Raw genomic sequence first — 16,478 nt, 5'->3', positions numbered from 1 at the left:
GCATTTCCTTCTCCCCAGTCTTCCTCCAAACTCTGGCACCTTGATTTCCGAATGACATGCAAAATTTGCTTTCATCTGAAAAAAGTACTTTGGACCACTGAGCAACAGTCCAGTGCTGCTTCTCTGTAGCCCAGGTCAGGCACTTTTTCCTTCCCACTGAGGTGCCTTGATACACAGCACTCTGGAAACAGCCTATTCGCTCAGAAATTTCTTTCTGTGTCTTAGCCTCTTGCTTGAGGGTGTCAATGATGGCCTTCTGGACAGGAGTCAGGTCGGTAGTCTTGCCCATGATCACGGTTTTGATGTAATGAGTTTTTAAAAGCCTCAGGAATGTTTCGCAGGTGTTTCGAGTTAATTCGTTGATTCAGATGATTAGGTTAGTAGCTTCTTTAGAGTACCTTTTCATGATACGCTAATTTTTTGAGATACAGATTTTTGTTTTTTTCTTGACTTTTATGCCAAAATCATCAATATTTAAAAAATAAAAGGCTTGAACTACTTCAGTTATGTGTAATGAATCTCAAATATATGAAAGTCTAATGTTTATCAGTAGATTACAGAAAATAATGAACTTTATCACAATATGCAAATTTTTTGAGGACCTGTATATATGTATATTATATACGTATATATATGTATACACATTAGACGTGCCAATTACCGGTTCCAAGGTTTATAGTGGTATGAAAACGTCAAGGTTTCAAAACTACAAACATTTTCCGTCATACCTTCCCTGAGGTATTAGCTATTTTTTATGTCCCAAAAATGCATGGAGAAATCTCTCGCTTGCAGTTGTAAGGCTCAACCCCACCCCGCACCCACCGGTTGTTGCTCAGTGTAAGTGAGTCAGCTTTGCTACACGATGGCTAGAGGAGGTGAAACTCCTGAACTTTTTCCCCCCATCGAAGGAAACAAAATCGCTTGTATGGGAATACTCCGGCTACAGAAAAGTTACAGGCGGCGGCTTAGAGGAGGAGGGCTAACCGACATGTAAAACATGTTTGCAGAGGATGACTGCTGAGGACGCAATACCTCCGATATGATTCTGCATTTATACAAAATTAAAGGTTAGTAAACACTGTCATGTTTCCCACATAAAGGACTGATTTATTTTTTTTAGAATATTGTGTTTTATTTTTTTCATTTTAACTTAACATTATACTTATTAATTTGCTAATATGTTTTGAAAAATAGGATTCCTGTTCAGTGGAAAAAACTTTTTTTTTTTTTTTTTAAACCCAGATATCTCAGTAACAAATTTTAGAGCTGTAATTGCAATACCAAGATATTAAGATATTTTGTCTTAAGGTTATCATACTGTCAGAATATCCTACCGGCACATGCCTTTAATATATATATATATATATATATATATATACACATATGTATATACTGTATAGTTTTTGTCCTCAAGAAGTTACACTAAGATGACAAAAACATGGTTGTCTGAAATCCTTTTTATTTCCATAAAATCTTTAAAAACTTCAGTTCACAGGGGTGAAAAGTCGTTTTTTACAATATATTTTCAAAATGCTTGAAAAATATACTCTACAAAAAAGTTTTCTGCAATCGGCATTTGTGAATCGTCACAGATGCATTATTGACAGCAATATAATAAAATCATAACTTCATGGAAAATGCATTTTTGCACCAAATGAGGTACTACACGACCAGTGTTAATTTAATATAGAAAAATTGTGTTTTGTTGCTTGATACTAACACTTAATGTACCTATATCATCTATTCCTCTTTTCCCACATTTAGGCAACTACTTGACTCATTCAAACACTAGGCAAAAGGACTCTTATAATGTCTGAGGCACTCTGTGTGTTAAGTCTCATCTGACATTTGGTAGGTATTGATTAAACAGTGTATGCTAATGGGAACATTTTCCCCTGAATGGGGCCTTGTGTTCTGTGGCTCGTTGCCACCATACTCGGAGGTGAAAACAGGGCTGTGAGTCAAGCTATGGTTGATGAGCAAGTCTTGCTATTAGAACAGTGCAGCTGCACACTCAAAGACACTCTCTGTTGGTCATCTTGAATAAGATTGGGAGGGGGGGCGTCTGTTGAGTGTAGTCTAGGCTGCTACTTTCGGAGCTCAACTGCTATTCCCATGACAAAGCACGTCAAAGCCCTTGGCTTTTCATGTGCTTCTTCTATTGTTGTTCCCTTGGTTACCTCCTTTCCTACAGTGAAATGGAAGAGTAGAAGTCAGCTCGGTACTAGTGACTATTGAGGTTGGGGCAGTCAGAAAATGACTAACTTGGGGAGTAAACTGAGGAGAAAGAATGTCCCATCATGTTTTTGTAACAAGTAAACAATTTTTTTTACGGTGTAGGCTCTTTAAATATCTTAAACTACACCGGCACAGTCCTGTGAAAACAGCAATCCACAACACTGCTAAATCCTCATGTTGAAAAAATTATACGGTAAATATGAATTGAAATTAAATACATTTCATTTTAGCACTTATTGTATGAATGTGGTTGTTGGGAATTGGTAGTCTATAAACGCTAAGAATGTAGGTAATGTTGTTAGATGGCAGTCGCATTTTTACGTCAAAATACTGCATTGTGTAATGAAAATAATGTAGTGTTACCAGTTATAATAAGCTTATAAAAAGTGAAAAGGCACAGTCATATAACACCACAAAGTTTCCTTTCGGGCATCGTTCAATAGCTCATTAGCTAACTATTAAACATTTTGTATTGTTCATATCAGTCATGCAAGTGGAGTTTACTAATGTGAGAATGTGCGCCATTTCCCATTTTTGTGGAACACAGGTGCAGTGGTGATACTGTCATTGGCTGGAAAAAAAATACAGTTTCAGTTAAATACTGTCACTAATTTTGATACGTTTTCCTACAAAAGTCCATTTCAAAGTTTAAACATCAAAGATTTTGGTCTTACGTAAGGAAAGGACGAAGGAGATTTTGGCTCCTTGAACAGGAGCCAAAATTTATCAAAGATGTCTCATTCTTTTTACAAAGCTCTAAAAAGGATATCACAGCAACTCAGTGGGTTTGTGTGTGTTAACAATTGTTGCAGATTGTGTCAGGCCTGAACAGACCAACGTCATGCTGATGTCAATGAGAGTTGCTTGAACAGCTGCTCCAAACTTTGTGTGCACACAAATAATACCAAATGAAGCCTCATGATCTCTTTTATCACATGTATCTACTTTGGCATGACGAGAATTATATTTGGTGCTTGCTTGTCCACCTTGGTAACGAGTGCTTAAAAGATGAATAATTTCAGGAGTTCTAAGTAATAGTTGGAATGGTGCAGCGTGACATGACATTGATACCAATACTAGTAAGATGTAATGGGGACTGTTTCATGAGTTCACCAAGGCCAGTCCTGATGGAAGATGGAAGTCACCATGCTTGGTTGAAAGTCATTATCAGAGGGGGGGCACCTTGTCCTCATACTGTGGCGGTGGAGTGAGAGGTTCTATACTGATCCCAGCAGATGGTTGAGAATTGGGCACCTTCTCTGATTTGATCCTGCGGATTTTTATGGGTAGGAGCTTGCGACCACTTTTACTAGGCTTCCGATTTGAAGCGGAAGCAACTGTATTGCCGGAGGCAGAGCCAGGCTGTGATCCGGGATCAGCAACCTCTGAACCTTCAAATTCATACTGCACGCCATCAACCTGGACCAAGTCATCATAGGAGGGCAGCTGGGACGAACTGTGCTGAAGATTGCTCTGGCGGACAGGATATTGGCCACTGCCCACTACCTCCTCATAGGTGGGCACAGCATAGCGTTGGGTGTCTTGCTCAGCACTGGAATAAGGAATAGAGAGATACTGTAAAGCAGGGATCTACAATCACCGGGCCGGAGACCGGCACTGGTCCAAAGCGCATTTGCTACCAGGCCGCAGAGAAATAATAAAAATTGGTCATATGACTAATCTGAGTTGAGATTTGTGTACATCGCCCTCTAGTGGTTGGCCGCCATTATTGGAGTGTTTGCACACCTACTGTATAGCAGCCCAGCGTCAGTCATATAAACAGTAACGTTAGCGGCTGTTGGCTGTGTGCTGCAGATGGCAGACATCAGCAATGGAAGACGGAGTACTTCTGGTCGTTTTGCTCGGATTAGTCAATTGATATAATAATAAAACTGAATAGGAAGTCGTCATTGAAATCCATTGGAGCTAACATCTGGCATCATTTTTTTTTTTTTTTAATATCTATGTGCGCTTGTCCTCCGTAATGACGTAGGCACATCAGATTTGCGCCCAGAAATAATAAACCCATACGTTAGGGAAGGTGACTGAACAACGGATGTTTTCGGACAGCTTTTTTAATGGGGAAAAAGCCAGCTGGAGAGCCAGAAGAGGGGCCTACAACCAAGTCCATTCTGCATAATATGTGGCTAAAAGCTAGCCAACGAAGCAACAAAAGTGAATGCACTGAGAGCATCATACTTTGTGGTGAACCGTATTGCTAAAGCCAAGAAACCTTTCACGATTGGAGAACAACTCATTATGCCTGTGATCAAGGATATTTGCCGTCAAGTTTGAAGAAAAGGCGCTGTTAAAAAATGGTTGATTCGGCATATGTTATTTTTACATTACTTTATATTTACTGTAATTTTCTGCCACACATTGCCGGTCCGTGAAAAAAAGGCCCACTTCACACCGGTCCGTGGTGGGGCGCAAAAAAGGTTAGGGACCATTGCTGTAAAGGGAAGAACTGAACACTGTCATAAGCTAGAATAGTGAGGCGAAATACTGGACTGCATTTTGAGATCTTCTGTCACACTTTTACTGATTGAGATGCAAAATGACAGTCAGGATAAACTAAAATGTTGCAATGTTCTGTCAGTCTTGTTACATTGAAGATAATAATGTGCTGTGTGAAACTGTTTCATTCTAGGACTGGAGGTCAAGCACATTATAAAGTGAGTGTCAGCAGCTTCATTGGCGCTGTCTGGTGGGGTTACGTTGAACAATAGTTCTTTCAGGTTCTCATTCAGGTTTCAACATGTTTGCATAATGTTGCTGTCAGGTAGAATCCTCGCATCTTAAAAATTGGTTTGAGTTACTAGCCACCGACATCATTCATGTTAAGTCTTTTATCTTATTATATTACCGTTACTGTGTCACAAGCAGTATTAACTATTGTAACATTATCTTCTGGAAATGTATTTTGCAAAGGTTTTAGAGCAATACGTGATCATTGATGAGCTGACTAAGCAGGGTAATAGTGAGAAGTAAATATGTACCCAGCTTACTGTACCTTCATTGCTGTACCTTCATTGCTGATGCACATCCTAAGAATTGCAGCATTATACTTTAAACGAGGAAAAAAAAACTGGCTGAGTCCAATGTAAAACCAAACTATTTTTAGACTGTTCCTAAAAAAAATATCCACAACTATTTTGTATTCATTACTGTTGATGTTTTTTTTTTTTTTTTTTTTGAAATAAATAAATAAAAGGTCACATGGGAACAGAACAACAGCGTGCAATGATTTGTAAAAATATTAAATGACCATGTGTGGAAAAACAAGGTTTACACTCAGCAGCAACGACAACTCAAATAAATCAAATAATGATACAAAAAGGTATTGCAAAAGTTTTGACTTCGTAGATGATTTAAAGTCGTTGTCTACATAAGGTGGTTTTAGTTTGTTAACATTAACTTCAATAAGAAAATTTCAATTAAATTATGCTTTTATTGACCACAATTAAAGCCAAGGATGTCCCGATCTGATATACAGTATCGGTATCAGCAGCCGATACGGCAATTTTTGGAATACCGGACAGTATCTGATTTGGTCACAAATTCTGATCGTCGATAATCATGTGTTTTCAGTACCACCATGCCTTTCAGCTATTGCAAATCCAACCACTAGGCAAATATGTCCGTTGAGTGAGACTAGTGCTCTTTACAAACTAATGATTGTAACGCAGCATCATGTAATATTGTTTAGAATTTACCAGCAGATCTCGGTTGATTACAAAAAAGAATAAGATTTTTTTTGCATTATTTTTACTGCTCTAAAGATATAAGTATCGGATCGGCAAAACATATCTTGGGGAAAAAAATCGGATCGGTTTTGAAGTCAAAACATCAGCATTGGGACATCCCTAATTAAAGCATGTCCCAGTGGGACTGACTCATACAAAGCCGAGGACATTTATATATATCAAATGGTATGCAGCCTATGATATTGTAAACAGTATAGAAATTACATCCCTGAAATTTCTCTATTCGGTGCTACTTTTGTCCCATGATTTCACCCCTGAGACAAATCGAGTGGTTTATTTATTTTTTGTGATTTCCTTAATCACCTCACCAGAATAAACAATGTTTTTCTCAATCTGAATGGACAATTAATATTCAATAACCTATTACACTGTTGCATTACAGCCATGGCACTGCCTAGTCTAGTCACCTTTCTATGTAGCATATTTAAACATATCATATCATAGCATATCTATATATTTCAAATTTCAAGTTATTTGCTTTTTTATTCTTTTTTTGTTTTGTTTTTTCCATTTCCGGTTTTATTTTTTTCATTCTCTTGATGGTTTAATGTGATTTTTATGTATCCTTTTATTTCGTGTTTCAATTGTCCTTGTTTTTAACTTTTTGATTTAATGTGATTTTTATGAATCATTATATCAGTTTATGGCTCCTCATATGGTGTAAAGCTCCTTGAATTGCCTAGTGTTGAATTGTGCTAGACAAATAAATTTGCCTTGTCTATATTGTTATATCAAGAAAAAGTTATAATTTCTCCAGATTTTTCAAAATAATGCATTTTAGATAAGTAATTGCAATAGAGCCATACTACAATATATATGAATGATATACAGTGGGGAGAACAAGTATTTGATACACTGCCAATGATTGGCAGTGTATCAAATACTTGTTCTCCTCAATGTACCTGAATCTGATATGGGCCCAAGGAATTATTTTACTTACATTTCTACATTCCCATTCTCCATGGCTGTCAAACCTCTGTGGTTCTGGGCTTCCTGGAGCCTCCGTTGCTCCCTCTGCTTGTTCCTCATTCCCAGACACAAGGACAGCAGCAGCATGACCACCCCTGAGCCCACCAGGACAAAGGCTACAGAGGAAGCTTTGCTTTTCCTGTTTTCAGAAGAATCAGCTTCTCCTCCTCCTCCACCTGCACTACTGCTGTTGTTACCAGTCGGGCTTGCCGGCACCACGCTCCAGACGATCATGACAATGCCAAGGGCCACGAGTCCAACACCCAGCGCGCAGAGAGCATACTGGGAACCAGAATTTCCACTGTTCTCATTGATGCTGCTGTTGTTGTTGTTATTGTTGTTGTCATTTGTGTGCCCTCTGCCGTGGAGGTTGGATTGTCCATCCACACTGGAACGCATCTTGACAGTAACCCCACTTTAGTTGATTAAGTGTAATGAGGTCAAAACCTACAAAGGAAAAAACACATGGATTTAGAATTTCTCTGAAAATAAAAGCTTGCTGCTAAACGGGGAGTAGAAAACCAGTCAAAAAATCAATGCCATTTATCAAACCATAAGGAAATTAAATACCTCCATGGTTACTGGAATGTTATTCATTGGAATTCAAGCAGTTTTTTGGTTAAGATGCATAAAGCAATGACGTTTACACTAAGGTTGTATTGAATAGGTTTACAGGTGAGTCACTTTTTTCCACAAGAAAGAAGCAAAATATTAAGTGCAACCACAGTGGATGTAAAAAGAAACAAAAAAAGACGTGTGATAATAACATTTGAATTGTAACATTCACTCCATATTTAATATGCTTTATTCTGTCAAGGGTCTTGGCAGGCACTGTTGGTTGTTGTCATTTCACACTCGCTGGGTAGGCAGGCAATCCAAAGGCCTAAATGTATGCATATCAAAGACACACGTCCAAAATAGAAATAATCAAGTATTACCAAAAGACCTTGTTTCCAGCTTGGCTGCTGCTGCCTGTGTCATAGCTCATAAATCGTGCCTCATCCAAGGTAGGGGCTAGGACTTGTGCCAACCTTTACAAAAGAATTAAAGCATGTCAGACAGTGAAATTTACGAAAATGGAATACTAGGTACCTGTATGTGACTACGCTAACAGAAACACTTTGCCTAAGGGTCACGGAGAACCTTCAAGGCCATCTTAGAGGTACAATTTTTAATAGTGTTGCTCACGCAAAAAGTTATTGTTATACCAGACTTAATACATTAATGACGTAATGAATCACCTGACCACATCATTTTGAAAATTTTCACCGACGAAACCAGAATCAGCTTTTTGTTGGTGCTGAAATGTTCAGTTCACTCCGATCATCTTACTGAGCCTGAAGGGTGAGGCTAAATACCTTCATGGCAAAAAATATACATATGTTTTGGAGCTTGTTTGGTTGGTTAAATAAATAGTTTAACTATTTAGTAATTGATCAGTTAATTTCAGTATTTACTGTTTATCCGTAAGAAATCTCCGTAAATAGCCTTAAAAATTATGTGACGTGCATAATTCTACATTTAATACTGAGAATTTTTTTTTGTTCCTGTCCCGATCAGCCAGCAAATTGATTATTGGTCATGGTAGAGCAGTAGCAATTTCCAAAAATAAGTAACGCGTATCTTTGCTTTAAGAAGTCAGCTTTCGACGTATATTTGACAACTTTACTTGACACATTTGTATAACATGTTTTCTCCTCGTCATGTCATGGCTAGGGAAATCTTTTGTCCATACCACTCAATTATATTTGACGAAATGTGCCCTCATAAAAGGATGATTTCACCAGTTCATCCCACTTCATTTTTGTAGACGGGTGGTTATTTGCTAGCCTGGAACTCTAAACTCACCGCTGTTCCAGCTATAGAGTCTGGGACCCAGCTTCTTATTGGCCTCTCGAGCCTGAATGAAATCGTCCGTGCAATCAGATTTGCTTATTTACGGGACATGTTCTTAACGAGCGACGTCATTCTTGCGCGACGGAAGTTGTCTCCACAACAACACAGTTGGCAAACGGGAGAGCCGAGAATATGTTCCTATCTTATAAACTTAAAAGTTTTTGCAAGCTGCTGCAACACATGCAGACACATCATACAACACACCTCACTGATAGCCAAGGCATACTGTATATTTGACCTGGCTTAGCAAAAAGAGTCGAAGTCACAAGATTCGCAGATAAAAGTTAACAATGTTTCACAAGGTCGAAATGTTCTGAATTGACACTTCCTCACATAACAAACCCTAACCCTAAACCCTAACCCCTAACATTCCATACCTACTTCTTACATCTATTCAAAGTTGAATTATCATGAAATAAACATAATTATGTGTCAAAAACAATATAATTTATTGTAAAAAGTACTCAACCAAAACCCCAGAATTACCAGCACTCGAATAGACACCGTCTCATTTAAGTCACTGCCAACAACACTCGAGTTTCTGAGTGTAGCTGTGCACTCGAAGTGAACTTTTTAACCCTAATCGGTAAATTCAGTTTTAATGACCAAAAACACATTGAGTCGCTAAACCCAACAGTCTGTCTCACGCTAGCTATGTTGAATAAACTTCTCCGGTCTCCACTATCCTCGTATGTTTACGTCCTCGCGTTCGGGTGTCTTGACGCTTTACCAACATCACATCCGCCCTTTACTGCCATGTTGAATAAACTTCTCCGTTCTCCACTCTCCTCGTATGTTTACGTCCTCGCGTTCGGGTGTCTTGACGCTTTACCAACGTCACATCCGCCCTTTACTGATTGGTCCACTCCGCTGACTCTTTGCTGTTGCTTGCTCCGCGGAACAGTCTCCAGACTTTTTAGCTGGAACAGCGTGAGTCTGGAGTTCCAGACTAGTTACTTGCCATTTTGCACATCTCAGAAATGTTGTTTTTTTTGTTTTTGTTTTTTTTGGGGGGGGGGGTTCTTTCTTCTGTGATACTTTTCAATCACGCTTTTGATAGCAATGACACAAAATACTAACTCTCGCTACCATTCCGCCACCTGCATTTATGAGCAATATGATTCGATTGACGGGTGTTGTTTTGTTTATGCGAGATAACAGTATATGCTTTACCTGTCGCAGACTGTTTGATGTGTTTATGTGGACATTTCGGGCAACAGGTAAGGGATTTTGACTGATGCCATTGTAGTGAGATGTAGAATTGTAGTGAGAACATCAAATTCGCTGTTGGCAATGTGGCAAGTGGACAGCAGGCCCCCTGATACAGCACAAATAAGTATGATGTGTGTGAGCGCTAGTATAGTGGTCTCTCAAAGCAAACAGTGGATATCAATCCATTTTAAATCAATCCCACTACCCATCTTAAGCCTGAGTTATACTTCCGCGTCAGACCTACGCCGTCAAGGAAGAATCGAGTTACGACCCTACGCCGTAGCCTGACGCGCACCTCTCGATTTTTGTAACCTTCGCGTCGCGTAGACGCGTATGACGTAGCGAAAACGGACTGTGATTGGTCCGCTCAGACTGTTGTTTCCGGTTTACCGCGAAAACACCGCCATTGTACAATAGAATCAAACATTGTTTTCTACACGCAAAAATGGACCAAGCCGACGGGAGTATCATCGAAGAGCAAGTCTCGTCAAGAAATTATTATTGTGATTGCCAAATGGCAAGGTCGGCGATTGAAAAAAATAAATAAATGGAAGAACCACCGAGACGTGGGTGGTCGGAATCGAGTGGCCACACGAAGCGGTGACCCCGTCGGCCAAAAACTGCCAACTTTTTATCACTTTATGTTGTATTTTTGGTTGGTGCACTTCATCAATTACTGTGTATATATGTTTCAAGTATATGAAGAATAAAGCACAGATTTGGTATCAAAAGAGTTGTTTTGATCTTTAATTTTCAATAACAGACAGTTCACACACACAATACATCATCACTGATTGAGAGTGCCTCGGTGCTTTTTATGATAACCTTAAAATCAAGCCTCCCAACGCAGTTTGGGAAGTTCCCTAGACGCCAGAAATCTGCTATGGCTTCCCACTGGCTGGTTGTAGGACACGGCAAACAAATCAGGCTGGAGGGCTTTGCAGACCTTGAACGCAGTGCTCGACGCCAGTTTGAAGCTAGCCGCCACAGCTAGCTCTCTCCACCCGAGTCTAAAACTCTCTGTGCGGCATCAAAAGTCGGCCAGACCGCCTCGAAACCGTCTTCTGCGTCGCCTGCCCGTCAACATTTGTATGTTCCATATTTATTCAGTGTTGATGAGCAGAATATTTACTTTCAAGAGACCCATCTTGCATTGTTTATTTTTTCTCCGACTAGCGGAAGTAAACAAGGATGCCCCAAAACCGTACAAACATAACGCCACATCCCTCTAGTGGCTTGGCGGTGAATTACAGAGCAACGCGTTCCCTCACCGCAGAACTATCGAATGTCGAATGACGCCGTAGTCGCTACGCCGTCACCGCAACGCGGGAGTATAACTCAGGCTTTAGCCTTAAATCGTTCATCTGTGGTGGCACATAGCATCGGATGGAGCCTAAGTCATCGCTATAATTCCTAAAGTGTTTGATGAAGTCTGAGAGGCAAGCAAGGTTTTTCAGCACTGCCAAAATCCTTGCCGTGGCAAATTCCGATATCAATTCTTTTAAGATGTCTAACCATTCATGGTTACTTTTTTCCCCCCTGTAGTGGTACCAAGAGTCTTGACAACAAGTCAGCATGTACTTAGAAAAAACTGGGATTGAGCCTTGGGATAACTTAGGGGCCGTTTACATGGGGACTCTCCGAGAATACGAACAATTTCAAATGTGCATTTATATGGCATCGTCTCAATTAGAACAATGTCGCAATTCCGCATGAAAACCATGTAAGATTAATGCCAGGCCCTAGGGGGCAGTGCAGATTTACAAGGCGACAGCGAATGATGCACTTTGACCCCACCAAACTCCTCAGCCCAGAAGAAAACATGCCTGCCCACTCCAAGCAATGGCATTTTTCTTTTGCTCCAAAAGGCACAAAAAATGGAAATATTCAACATATTTAAATTTAAAAATATTATTAAAACAGTAAATTAAAGCCGACGTTCCGCCATTTGCCGTTTTTAATGTTTAATAGCACCGCTGCGCACGCCCATGTGACATGTGCGAGTGTTTACGTCATCGAAGCGAAGGGGGTTTCCATTCATATGAATGCGCTGCAACCCCCGAATCGAATCGTTCCACTTTGGAGGAAGGATTCGGAAATTTGCGTCTTTGCCTTCCGTCTTCGCTGACATCATATGCACGCGAGGCCATTCCGCAGCTCAGTCATTGAGTCTTCGTGTCGCAGAGTCGCCATGTAAACTGCCCCTAAATGTACGTTGAAAAGTTCACTTCGAGCGTGCATTCAAACTCAAGAGTGTTGTTATAATGGAACCCTCACACTAGTTGGCAGTGACTTTAATGAGAGAGTGTCTATTCCAGTGCTGGCAATTCTGGGGTTTTGGTTGAGTACTTTTTACAATAAATGATATTTTTTTGACAAATCATTATGTTTATTTCATGATAATTCAACTTTGAATAGATGTAAGAAGTAGGTATGGAATGTTAAGTGAGGAAATGTCAATTCAGAATATTTTGACCTTGTGAAACATTGTTAACTTTTATCTGTGAATCTTGTGACTTCGACTCTTTTTGCAAAGTCAGGTCAAATATACAGGGTGCCCATAAAATCTCTTTACCATTTCAGAAATTTATCAAAAATGCAATTGATTAGATATTTTATTCAGATTTGTTCTATTGTATTCACCGTTTATTGAAGTTTTTTTTTTATACCTCTTTTAATACACTTCTACATGGGCACCATTAGTTGCACGAAGCACATCAAGACGGTACTTGATTTCTTGCCATGTTCGCTGTAGCATAGCCTCATCAATTGTGGCAATGGCATCAGTCATCCTTCGCTTAAGGTCAGTAATGTCTTTTATCTTTGTTCGATACACGAACATGTTTAACATAGCCCCATAGAAAGGAGTCCAGGGGAGTGATATCTGGTGAACGTGGCGGCCAAGGAATCTGCCCATCCCTTCCAATCCATCGGTCTGGAAATGTTTGATTGAGGAACCCACGAACATGCAGCCCCCCAATGTGGTGGTGCACCACCTTGCTGAAAAATGATGGTTGGTTGAAGGTCATTCAGTTTTGGTGCCACATATTCAGTTAAAAGGTCAAGGTAAACATTTGAAGAAGACTCATTTGTGTTTCGTGCAACTAATGGTGCCCATGTAGAAGTGTATTAAAAGAGGTAAAATAAAAAAATAAAAACTTCAATAAATGGTGAATAGAACAAATCTGAATAAAATATCTAATCAATTGCATTTTTAAAAATATTTTGAAATGTTAAAGAGACTTTATGGACACCCTGTACAGTATGCCTTGGCTGTCAGTGAGGTGTGTTGTATGATGTGTCTGCACGTGTTGCAGCAGCTTGCAACAACTTTTGAGTCTATTGCATTTTGAACTGTTTTAGCATTTAGACTTCAGACTTAAATAAGGTAAAGTTAATGTCGTTTCGTTTAAGAAACACTTTCCAGTTTGGGGCGACTTCAGCGACGCCAGTGGACAAAAGCGGTAGTGTTTTGCCTTAAGGAAGACTGCGTTTCCCATGAGGACCAGCGCACACACGCAGTGTCGTAAAGTCATCACTCAATCAAAAATCAATCTCCCGGTCACCTGCAGATGGATTAAACACCATTTCTGTTTACAGCGGCTGTGTGAAGGATGAATAGTAATAAGGTAATGAATTCAGGTGTGGCTAAACAATAGCATATGACCGTTAGCTACAGTGTGGCTAATCTCCCGAGTTCTGATGGGGAGCTGGGGGGGGGGGGTCAGCGCCAGTGAGTGAAAGCTGGGCAAATGTTTATTCTGTATATCCTGGTAGCCTGCCTTTTTTCTCTCCTCGGACAAAACGTTTTGTCTCTTGTTGCTCTGTCATCTTTGCAGAATTCGCGCGAAAGCGTTCACAACGACTTCCGTCTTTATAGACCCTACTCACCTACGTCAGAAAATGACGTGTCGCTGTATCCGGCCGCCATATTGTCCGTCATTTTTAAGCCCTATTCTCAATGGTTTCAATTAGTCGTGCAATTTATAGAGCAATTCATGGAAGCCCCGGTGTTATCTGACGCTGTAAACTCATTGGATGCGTCGCATAAAAGGCGTTATGTGGAAAAGCTTCGGTTTATCCATTCGCCAGATCCATATTTGATGCCTAAATCGATGTTTTTCGACCCGCTGTCTTCGCCGTCTCTGCCTGACATCTGCTATCCTGATATTTACAACTATCTTGTCCACACAAAATCAGCCTATTCTCACGAAAGTTTGAAAAACTTTAAGAGCTTGGAGGCTTATAAATACTTCGTTGCTGGTTGGGTAAAACAGGTCCTCGTCCACGAAAATTCAGCAGGAATCTATCTTGTGCTCGGGAAGGTGAGTTACGAAATTTTCAATTCAAAATCTTTTGTTCTTGCTAACATCCACTGTCAAGTCTAATGTATTTCATGTCATTTGTCAAGGGAGCTAGGGCTTTTAATGTTTATATGGTTTAGCGATAGCACTCTCACTACATACATATATAATATGTAATAAATATGAAGTGCGATAGCACTACTCCAGATTGTCCCTGGTTGAATTTATTTTTTGGCTTTTGGCCTCAATAGTGAAATTGTAAATTAATTGTATGACAACTGTCTTATTATCCCCTAATAATTATATATTTTCAGGTAGTTCATTCACAACGTCTGAGTGTATGTTGTCGGTGATTAGCCTAGCAATGATCTTAATTGTGGTTGTCAGCCCAAAACCCTCTAAATATATATTAAATGCATCTTAGCAGATATAAAATGACTACTACATAATCTCTGGTAATCGTTTGGAGCCAAGTTTTCTCCTCGAATTGCAGCAGTCCATCTCGCTCTCCTCTCCGGGTCTCTCGGAATACGGTAGAACTTCAAGTCTCTCCGTCTATCTTCTCTGTTATTGCAACCGACTGCCACACACGCCTTCACCATTTTGATTATTAATGTTAACGAGCAGAAAAACACGCCATAATAGGAGGAATTTACGTAGCGGTAATGTGTCAACACGACGAGTTGACGGACAATATGGCGCGGGGGCGTGGTTGTGACGTCATGTGAGTAGGGTCTATAATGAATGGGGAAAGAGGGAAGTGACGTATGCCGTAAAGCAGTCAGACCATTTATAGTTTTTTGGGTGTGGCAGGGTCCCTACCACCCGCTTCAAAGTTAATTAGTGCCAATGAAAGCGATACAGACCCCCTCAAGATATAAAAGGTGTCATTCAACTAGTTTTCAAGTAGTATTATCACAAATGTTATAAAACTATTTGAAAAGTTACCAAATGTTGCTTTAAATATACCATATGAATCTATTTCAATTTACTAAATATGTTTTGTAAGAATTACCACTATCCGTTTGCTGCCAACTTAGCTCTAGCACAAAGTCGGAAATCTAGCATTTCAAGGTACTATTGAACGATATTGATATGTAAAACTTTGAATATCCCTTCTGTGCTGCCCTGTGATTGACCAGTCTTTGTTTCCTGGGTGTGGCTTAGCAAAATGGACAAGTATGACATGCCTGCTTTTGACCTAGTAGCAGTGAGGATCCTTACTCACAAAAATCAAAAATACAGATACACGCACTCACAGAGCTGACCACTAAAGAATGTTTGGTATGAGATGTTGACAGTTGAGTAAACTAATGTACTAGTAGTAATGTCCCCCATTGTGTCAAGTGGTCATTTTAACGCCTGCTACCCGTCCAAGAGCCATTGTGTGTGCCGTCTAAAAGGGAAGTACATCGTAACACTCAATGTTTAGTTTTGTCACAAGCGCCAAGACAAAAATGACTACACGGGGGAAAAAATGCAACAGTTTTTCAGAATAACATAATTACGTCACACCGTGCAAAGACACACCCACAAGTTTTTGTAAACTTTCTTGGAAAAGAAGATGGGTTGTTGTCTAACTTCTGTTAACGTGTTGAAATGCGGCCGAAGAAAGTGCCGTGGTTTTTGCGTGCTACGTGTGTGTTTGCGGACTCACCTCCCCCTGAAAATTGTCCTCAGCGCCCTTACGTTAGCTGCATTTGATCATCGAATGAATACGGCGCGGAAACAAGTCAACGGCAGCACATTTTTATTGACAAAAAAAGGTAAAATGAGCAGCTAGACTTTGCTATGAAATAGACGGATCCAGACTAGCGAATGGGGCGGGGGATAGCGAGAGAGGGAAGGCACTCAAGGCAGCTACTTCCACCTCAGTGTTTAACCCTTTCCTGACATCTTTATTTTTACCCCAGTCAGCGCCTCACCCAATGGTTGACAAAATATGGCTCGCGGGCCAATTGCGGCCCGCTTGCAAGTTTTTCTTGGCCTGCAGCAAATAATGCAAATATCATTTAAAGTGCCTACGACAGGATAAAAAAAAAGTCCTAAGTAGCATTATTATGTGAATTGGAATCATATTTGAAGACGATTC

General features: G+C 40.0%; 1 protein-coding gene across 1 annotated transcript; it reads right to left on the bottom strand.

The window, feature by feature from the left end:
* Positions 1–1,393: 1,393 nt before the first annotated feature.
* Positions 1,394–16,218, bottom strand: tmem51a (transmembrane protein 51a). Its single transcript, XM_057829882.1, has 4 exons — positions 16,044–16,218; positions 7,913–8,005; positions 6,946–7,421; positions 1,394–3,790 (listed from the first exon to the last, which is right to left on the bottom strand). Exons 3-4 carry the CDS (start codon positions 7,371–7,373, stop codon positions 3,406–3,408), a joined length of 813 nt encoding a protein of 270 aa, XP_057685865.1. The 5' UTR covers positions 7,374–7,421; positions 7,913–8,005; positions 16,044–16,218; the 3' UTR covers positions 1,394–3,405.
* Positions 16,219–16,478: the final 260 nt, after the last annotated feature.

The sequence above is a fragment of the Corythoichthys intestinalis genome, chromosome 2 (genome assembly GCF_030265065.1).
Source record: "Corythoichthys intestinalis isolate RoL2023-P3 chromosome 2, ASM3026506v1, whole genome shotgun sequence".
Classification (NCBI taxonomy): domain Eukaryota; kingdom Metazoa; phylum Chordata; class Actinopteri; order Syngnathiformes; family Syngnathidae; genus Corythoichthys; species Corythoichthys intestinalis.
Note: the sequence above shows the minus strand (reverse complement) of the source record. Positions and strands in the feature narration are given on the sequence as shown.